The sequence below is a fragment of the Electrophorus electricus genome, chromosome 5 (genome assembly GCF_041902795.1).
Source record: "Electrophorus electricus isolate QZ-2024a chromosome 5, ASM4190279v1, whole genome shotgun sequence".
Lineage (NCBI taxonomy): Eukaryota > Metazoa > Chordata > Actinopteri > Gymnotiformes > Gymnotidae > Electrophorus > Electrophorus electricus.
The window spans coordinates 10,101,008-10,109,930 of record NC_137501.1 but is presented as its reverse complement, the minus strand read 5'-3'; the positions used below and the strand labels follow the sequence as shown (position 1 = coordinate 10,109,930).

The 8,923-nt window shown below is 40.8% G+C and overlaps 1 protein-coding gene across 1 annotated transcript; it reads right to left on the bottom strand.

Moving 5' to 3' along the window:
* Positions 1–5,481: 5,481 nt before the first annotated feature.
* Positions 5,482–8,889, bottom strand: sub1b (SUB1 regulator of transcription b). Its single transcript, XM_027028944.3, has 5 exons — positions 8,739–8,889; positions 6,905–6,974; positions 6,618–6,737; positions 6,211–6,319; positions 5,482–5,911 (listed from the first exon to the last, which is right to left on the bottom strand). The coding sequence occupies exons 2-5, from the start codon at positions 6,971–6,973 to the stop codon at positions 5,832–5,834; spliced, it is 378 nt and encodes a 125-aa protein (XP_026884745.1). The 5' UTR covers position 6,974; positions 8,739–8,889; the 3' UTR covers positions 5,482–5,831.
* Positions 8,890–8,923: the final 34 nt, after the last annotated feature.

The window sequence follows — 8,923 nt, the reverse complement described above, 5'->3', positions numbered from 1 at the left end:
TCACACAGGAATGCGTGTGGTTCTAACAGCAGATAGCATTTAGCAGAGCTACAAAGAGATGTGCAGGTCTCTGTTTATACATCCTCCAAATGGCACGCTTTGACGTCCCTCTGTCAAAGAGAAACACTACATGTTGACATTCTGTGTGTGGTAGACATTTTTACGTCAGAGATTCTCCAGTTTTTTTTTTTCCCTTCCCTTTGCAAACCCCAGTTTATTTGAATGGTGTATTACTGCTTTTCATTGTCTGGTACTGTCTACATTCTGCTCTTGTGACAAATGGTGGGAAGATAGTGGGTAGACAGGGTGTGAGGTTTTTTTAAAAAAACAAAAACCAACAGACAGAGGCCTTGGTTCAGGGAACTAAGGAAAAAGTCAGCTTTTGTCAACTGAGACGTCATGAGCCTAACTAAATAACCAACTCTGAATGCTTTCATATGATGGCAAAAAGAGAGAAATTATGTCTGAATACAGAGAAGTGAAAGCATTAGTTTCTCTGTCCTCTTGCTGATGTGTCTGTAATACTGAATCTATGCCATATTTGTTTAATAATGAAGGAATGAATTAATACATTCTGTTGCACAAATGCAATATCAACATGTAAATTATAGTTACAGAAAATGATGAATACGGTGCTGTTAAAATGAACTAATATTCAAGTCTCTTTTCTGAGTTTCAAACATCTCTATGGATTCAGGAGGGAAAAAAAGGAGGGAAAAGTTCTTAACAAAGCCAAGTGGAAAACCCTCAATCCTGTTGTACTTCCACATAACCTCAAACAGAACCACAAGCACAAACAAGGCAAACACGTCCACGAATACTTAATGACTGCCCTATTCCAGAATGGTCTTTTTCCATTAATCATGGTAAATTTTCCTTCACTGTTACCTGGATTCATATGGTTGAACGTATTTTCCACTATTATCCTAATTGAGAGATGTGCGATATTATTACCCAATGTCTGTGCAGTTTGCTTAATAATGCAATCAAATTATTCATTCTAAGGATTTTCCCCTTGATAAGATATTCCACTGAGAATGCACAAAGCCATAACAAAATTATTTGCTACAGAGACTGCATTGTATGTAGTAGATAAATGCACCCTCTGTTTTGGCATTGGGTTTTGCCATCTCAAAGTGAAGATAGTGAGAGCTACTTTTCACTTTTGGAGCATTGCATTAAATTTACAAGCATGACTATCTTAATTGTGTCCCTCAGGAATATGTGGAATTAAAGTATGGTTCAGGCTGTTTGGAATGCCACATGGAACTCCTTGCATAATGCTTTGCCACACAGGCAATCAGTGCTACAAGGCACAGAGGATATGCGGTGAGTTTCCAGGCTGTGTCATCTTGGGCAGCTGGGCTCCTTCATGCCATCTTGTTGAATAGTTGATGATGGGCCAAAGGTGAAGAAAATCTGGCCTAGTAGGTGACGAACCCCAGAGCCCTGGGGCAGACTTCCACTCTCTAAACTGGTCAAGTGACACGACCTGGCTGTGAAAAACTGGCCTGAACAAGCCTCTTCTATCAGTATGAACGATCAGTGTGCAGCCCCAGGGACTTTTTCAAACAAGCGTGGACGGTTGAACAGGCCAGGGGCACCCCTAGCTGACCCTGAGTAGGTTCAGCTCAGTGGGGTTCTGTAGCCGGCGGGGTCTCAGCTCCGGCAGGGGAGGGCGGGGGGTGGGGGAAGCGGCCGTCAACAGGGGCTGCCGCATTCCTCAGCGGGCTCCGGCCAACGTCAACAGCCTGTGGGCAGCACCAAGCCCCCGCTTTCGCTTACCTTGCCCGGCAGCTCGACAGCATGCTGACAGCCAAACCCTCCCGGCAAGAGAGGCCATGCTGAGTCTGAGGCTTCCACCAATCAGCATGTGTTCCACTAGACTCCAAGGCGAGAGTGAGGAAACAACTACAGTTTTAATGGCTGACACTGGATAAATTAAACGAAATATGAGCGGTCAGTTGAATATGTTAGCACTAAAATTGTTTTGTAACTTGAGACTGAAGAGGTGCATGTGTGTGTGTAAAATGCTGTCTGAGGCAGTTTAACAGTCCATCATATCAAATTACCTCAGACATTCCACATGCAGTATGTGCCAGTGTGGCCTTACATATATCACTGACCCCTTTTCAATAAACCAATTAACAAGTCCAGGACAAGCTAAGACAACAAATTAAGAAGTTGTGACAAGCAAGAGCTGTTTTGAGTCAAACTGTTACTTCAGTTTTAATTAAAAATTTTCTCTGAAGCATGTGGTCTGTTCAAAAACAATCTACTGCCTCTGAACTGACTAATAATGGTCAGGTCTAAAGACAATCCCAAGTAGTATTTCACCCATTCCCAATGGTTACCTCTCCAACAGCAGTTGCAGGGCACTCATTAATCATGAAAGATGGCCCTTTTTGATTTGGATTCACATTTATGACAGCTCCACTGAACTGGCCTCTCTAGGAATCAATGCATAGCTAGTCTCCCTCTTTATTTGCCAAAAGTAATTGGAGCAGTCATTAAACTGACACTGGCTGGATATTTGCTTGAAACAGCCATGGGACAAACTACCTCAACACGTGGTGTTTTTTTTTGTTTGTTGTTGTTTGTTTGTTTTTTTAAATCCTACAGGTCATACATATAGAACAGAAGTAGGTCTAGCCAAGAAATGTACCACAACAGGAGCATTTCCACCAGAGTTGACCTGATTGGCCAACCGTGTGGAATTTCTCCCACTCCAACATTCAACTGGATTCCTCAAGTTATACTCAAGTTTACTTGTTTTTCTTATGATGTGTGAAATATGAATGATTTCATCCCTCAAGAGGGTCAAACATGGGGATTCTGGCCTGTAAACCTATCAATATCATTTGTGCATTGTAAAGATAATTAAAGTGTAGAGAAATTGGCAAGGTCCAGCTGTACTTCACAGCCAAAACCATCCCCATCACGGACAGGAAACTCAAGGCGCCCTGTAATCAATATGCATTTCACATCTCCATGGAAGAGCAAATTCCTTCCAAGAAACAAGATCCATTATATTAGCCACCATGGAGTAAAACAACAGAGACAGAGACATCCATCAAAAAGTAGGCTCAGAGGGTTTCCTCATACCCCACCCCATTTCAAACAATTGTTAGTTTGATATTAGCCCAAAGATGAGCTAAGGTTCTCTTGCATGTTCCCATATCCTGATGTAAACAGAACCTAAAGTGCCGAAACCTGCAATACAATCCCCCAGGTTCCAATGACACAAGCAATAGTCGAACAACCACAGCCGCTGATGTTCAATCACTGGGCTTATTGCAGACCCTTCAAATGGAAGCAGATGTTGGACTTCAGAGGCGTCTGTGACCTGAACTAGTGGAGCACACCCATTCCACTGCCCCCCCCCCCATCTCTCTTTTCCAGGATACTCTTCCCTCGATCAATCATAAAACCATCAAAGTATAGCGTAAAGTACGGGAAGAAAGGCGGCGTTTCCTGAGCAGCCAAGTCTCGGTCTATCCCTGCCTAGTCTCCAGGTGCAGGTTGAATGGGCACTCCAAAACACTTACAGCAGTTGGGGAGCGTGTGCCTTTTAGCGGGCGGATGGGAGAGGACTTGCCTTGCGTGCGTGTATGTGATGGAGGACATTTTTCCACTAAAATGTGTGCAGACCACAATGCAACCTTGGACAGCCATCATATGAACAAGCCCTTGTTCATGAATGATTCTACAGATGGTACTCCCAAGAACTAATATCCATATTGGCCATTTAGATATTAATCATAAATCACATTGCCGCACTAAAAAGGTATCAAAATTCCTCTTGTATTAGTGACACTGACAGTCAAGGCAATTCCTCATTAAGACAAATAGGTATTACTCACATTTGCAACAAGAATTATTTCCTTTTGCTTTGGAAAATGAAATATATTACCAATACTAATCACAATAACAATGATAATAAATATAGTACAGGAGCAAGTATGGGAAAAAGCAATCTTCTTTTTACATTTGCATAACCAAAGGAATGTCAGTAGCACTAATGCAGTATGCAAAAATCAGAGCAATATTAGCATTTAATAGTAATAAAAAGTAGAGTACTAAAATTAAAAACATACCAAGTGAACAATGAAAGCTAAAATGGAGCACTAGCACCATCTAGTGATTCACTGCCCCAAAATTGGTCATTGTGTCTGAACTGCTCTGTGTATTATCTGCGTGCATTTGCTGCATTGCAAATGTGATCATCTTCAACCTGATCAGCAGCTGCCTAACTTGGCACATATATGATTATATCATGGGGGTGGACTGTGGAAGCCTGCTTTGTACACTGATGTGTAGTGAGCACATCATCCTCATGTTCCGAGGGCACTACTGATGTAGGCGTGGGTGTGCATACACATTCTCGTGCTCGCAGTGTTTTCTGCTGAACTTCAGGCCTACAATCGAGCACTCCAGCATGATGAGAGTGAGAGCAGATGCATGCGCTCTACCTGTACAGAAATAGGACCTGAAACCTAAGTCCCCCACTCTTCAGCTAGACAATAGCATTAATGATAATCACCTCCTTTCTAGAACTAGACCTCTATAGCAACAAAAGATCTCCATAGTAACTAGCACCTGTGCTGCCACTGGTGAAACGCAGAAATGTAATAATCATTCACCTTTGTCGTACTGCGGCATATCATGTTATAATATGAACACTTACATCGTGTGAAATTGCATGCCTGACCAGCAGCAAAGATGCAGAAAAGCAAGCCAAAGACTAGATGAAAAATCACATTTTTGATCAGATGATTATACCCTTTCAATGAAATCAATACTCTAAATCCATCTTTTATTTATTGAATTTAAATTGTCTTACTTTCTTTATATATATATATATATATATATATATATATATATATATATATTCACTCATTCACAGTGCAGAGTGGCATAAAAAAAAGGAAGAAATGGGGGGAAAAAAGCCATCACGTTTTCACACTGCATTTACCCCTTGGGTAATCTTAACTAATGGGCGCCTTTGCACGCAACATTATAAACCATGTTGTCTCAAATATTGGTGCTGGCAATACAGTGGCTACCGTGATTTAAGAGGCTGATTTAATTTGGTCAGCAAATGCAATTGGTGCAAGATGGCTTTTCTGAACAGTTAGCTGAAAGGGCTGTTGTTGCTCTGGAGTCTGGTCTGTGTCTGAGTGGGTGTATGGACAATTATAATTCCTGGTCCCACGCGAAGGCAAGCAAATTATACACAGGCACTTATCACTGAACGCAGCAAGCGTCACAGAGAGCCAAACACGGTCATTTTAGGTCACCCTTTTCACTGGCCTGTTAAATGTTAAAAGCATTCTACCACAAAGCTGTCCTCAATATGTGCTATGAAAAACTACCCGCTGAGCATCTGAGATTCATTCATTTGAAGCCAAGCTAGTAGGTGCCATTTATCTAGTGCATATTCAAACTGACAAGCCAGACCAAAAATATGACAAGCACATGTCAATGTGAAACCACTCAAGCAGCGACTGTGCTCTTTATTATGTAGACTAAATCTGAAGAAGAGTGTAGCCATTTTATTCGCAAAACAATGCTCCCCCATTACAGACTTACATTTCATCCATTGCAAACATCGAACAGCAGTTGTGAATTCTGAATTGCCAAACAAAAACACTCTGCTTGAACTAAACTGCAGCCACACTGAAACCGAGGGGGAAAGAAAAAAAGCAAAACAAAAAAAACAAAACAAAAACAAAATCTGTTGTTTAACAAAGTGCCCAGATGCCAAAGTATGGAATTCTAAAAACACTTTGCCACACACGACCCACCTGCTGAAATACATTTTACAAATTTTATACTCTTCTAATTGCATCATCAATGTCCGACATTTGTTCCTTCAGCTGGTTCCACTGCTCTGGGTTCAGTGAGATACCTAAGGGTGATTCAGTACAATTGATGGAACAAACATCAAGTTGGAGAGACAAACCATCCTAGAGCATTCATTTGAAGGCATACGTCACCCAAAATGAATCACCATTATAAAAATTATATCATGCAAACTGATCCCACCAGGATTTCTATAATCAGCTATGAAAGCATAATTTTTACCAAATTGACTGTCATGTCATGTAATTATGTAACTGATTTATTTGAGTTTTGCGATGATAAAGGCAGAAAGTGTCAGCTTTCAGAAACTTCTGGAAAACCAGGGACACCAGTTTTGATAATTACCTTTCTTCCCAGGCTTCATGTCACCAGCTTGGTCCATCCAGTATTCTCGAATGTCAATCAAAACCTTTCCTTTGAAGTCTCTGACACTAACGTATCTCATCTTCCCAATCTGAAAAGGACATATTATTTAGACTCCAGCATTATAAATTGCCCAAGCCAGCAATACAGCAATATTGTTTAGTATACACTTCTACACTTCTTCTCCCCGCCCCCCACCGCCATTTCAAACTTTCACCCAGGGCCTTTACTGTTTCTCTGCGAAGGGGATCGATCTACCTGCTTCCTCCTCCGGAACCTTCTGTCTGTGTGACTTACACTGCTTCCTGCAGTACTTATAGCTGAAGATGGCATCACACACAGCATACTAATCTAGTGTACTGAAAATGTCTAGGAAAGATGGTGTGAACCTGGAACATGTTGTCATCACTATTTCGATCACTCTTCGCTGAGCTGCTTGGTTTGGAGGACTCCCCACTCTTCTGCTTTTTAGCAGGTTTCTCTGGAGCACTCACCTTCTTCCTCTTAGCCTGTGACAAATGTGATAAATTGCTGCATTCAGGCCCATGAATTTTAATGAATATCAACTGAAATTTGGCCTATGTCCAAGCCAGTTTTCATATCCTGGACATAAAAGCAGGCAGGATCTACCAGCCTAGCGTGAACTGCGGTATTTTGAAAGTATTAATGACCATACCTTTGTTTCAGCTTCACTGTCGGAGTCACTGCCAGATGTAGAAGACAACACCTCTTTTGATTTGGGCATGCTGGTAAAGACAATGGCAAGACTGTTACTGTAAAACGTGAGCCAACACTGCCCCCACATGGTAATCATAACACCCAGCAGCACATGCTTTTAAAACCCAAACGCTCATCTACAGGGTGCAGAAACACTCACAGCATTTGTACTGATCATAAGCAGCCAGAGGTTCTCTGCTCAAGCAAATCTTACATCTGGACATTATGGTTAAATATTACATTTTGTACAGTAAGACAAAGTAAGCCTCAATTAAATCAAAAAGTCTGACGTGATAACTGTTCATCTTTACTTCAGCTACTTATCCTTTTTTTAATGAAAAAGGCCATATTACACAACAAATCTGCTACTAATGTATGTTTAAATAAGTGATGTGATATTATTTAATCCATACCTTATTAAAACGTTATATATTATTAAAATAATAATAATCATCAAATTATTGTGGGAAGCTCCTAGGGAGTGTTAAGTTTTTTGAGGCTAATGCTATTAGCTGATGAGTTTCTATTCACAATTAGAAATGATGGAACAAGTTTATTTATAATGCATTTGAAAATGTTAAATCCTATCCTTTATGGTAAACATGGATTTATGACCTGCTAATTATTATTTTTCAGAAACGATCACCTCTTATTCAGGACATCTAGATCACCCTGGATATAGGCTGAAGGCATTTATGCAAAAGACTACACATAAAGCCCTTCCTGAAATTTTATGTATTTTACATATTTCTGTATTTTCAATTTATGTCTCAAGGTCAAAATGGCTTGCTACCATCATATTCTAAATTAGATAGGGCACAAAATATATTGAAAATTGGGCAATTAAAGTTACTGATCAGCCTAACAAATCTTTCATGATTTGAAATGATTGTGCAGGTAAAACACGAAAGGTAAGCACTAAAGGGGCTTCATTTTTACTAACTACACAATGATACATCAGACATGCTGACACCAAATATCCATGCAGAAGTGGGCTAAACAGGTGTCACCAGTCCCGTAGCAACTACAGGGTTTCACACCATCATCAACACTGAGTGTAACATGACATGTAGTGAGAAACAAAGATCTCACACACCCATTTCCACTGAACTACTGCCAAGAGTTGGAAGGGCTGACAGGTGAAACATAAACTTACTACGCCATTTCCATCAAGGATCAGGAAACACCCCAGCCCTTCTAATCCTAACCCTAAGGTAGGACAGTGGCTGACCACAGCACCATTGATAGCTTCTCTCTGGCCTGTTGAACCTTTGGAAATTTAGGGAAGACAAGTTAGTGTTGTGGCCTATCTTGCACTGCACCATCAGCGCCAAGACAAGTGTTTAGGAGGGCCCGCATTTACGTACATTATGACTCTATCACACCTAATCATTTAACAAAGCAGGTAAAGGCTATTGTCTTATTTTATGTTGCACATGAATTAAGGAATTAGTAACTTAAATCAATGACTTAAGGCAATGAAATCATCATTGAGCAGATCTGCTAAATCGGCCAGCTTGTAGTTTTTGTTAGCTACATTTCCCACTTTAAACAGTAGCTTGCTACATTCAGGACGCACACTGACGAATAAGTTGCACAGCTATCTCACGCCTCGCAGGTCAAACGTGGGTAGCAAGGCCTGGGATAAGACCCTATCGCAGAACCACTTTGTTATCGCACTGATAGCACCCTGAATTCGCTTTCTGGTGTTGATATACATATTTACATTCAAAAGTGCAGTTAAAATACATTTATTGTCATGCTATTAAAGACGGATGATGATGATGACTTACATTGAACGATGCAGTTAGCAGGATGCTCTCTCAACAGGCAAGTTACATATAGCGGCGGGAAGTCTGGGTACCAAGACCGCTGACCGACCATTAGCTACGTTGAATAGCGTGGAGATTTCTGGGAAATGTATTTTTCTAATCATTTATTTGCAGGGCCTTTCGTAGTATGTAGTAAAGGATACATA

Excerpts from the sequence above, each read along its gene's own strand:
- sub1b (XM_027028944.3), bottom strand. The coding sequence starts at position 6,973 with ATGCCCAAATCAAAAGAGGTGTTGTCTTCTACATCTGGCAGTGACTCC. Across the intron at positions 6,738-6,904 it reads ACAGTGAAGCTGAAACAAAG|GCTAAGAGGAAGAAGGTGAG; the intron begins GTATGGTCATTA and ends CATTTGTCACAG. Across the intron at positions 5,912-6,210 it reads CATGAAGCCTGGGAAGAAAG|GTATCTCACTGAACCCAGAG; the intron begins GTAATTATCAAA and ends AATCACCCTTAG.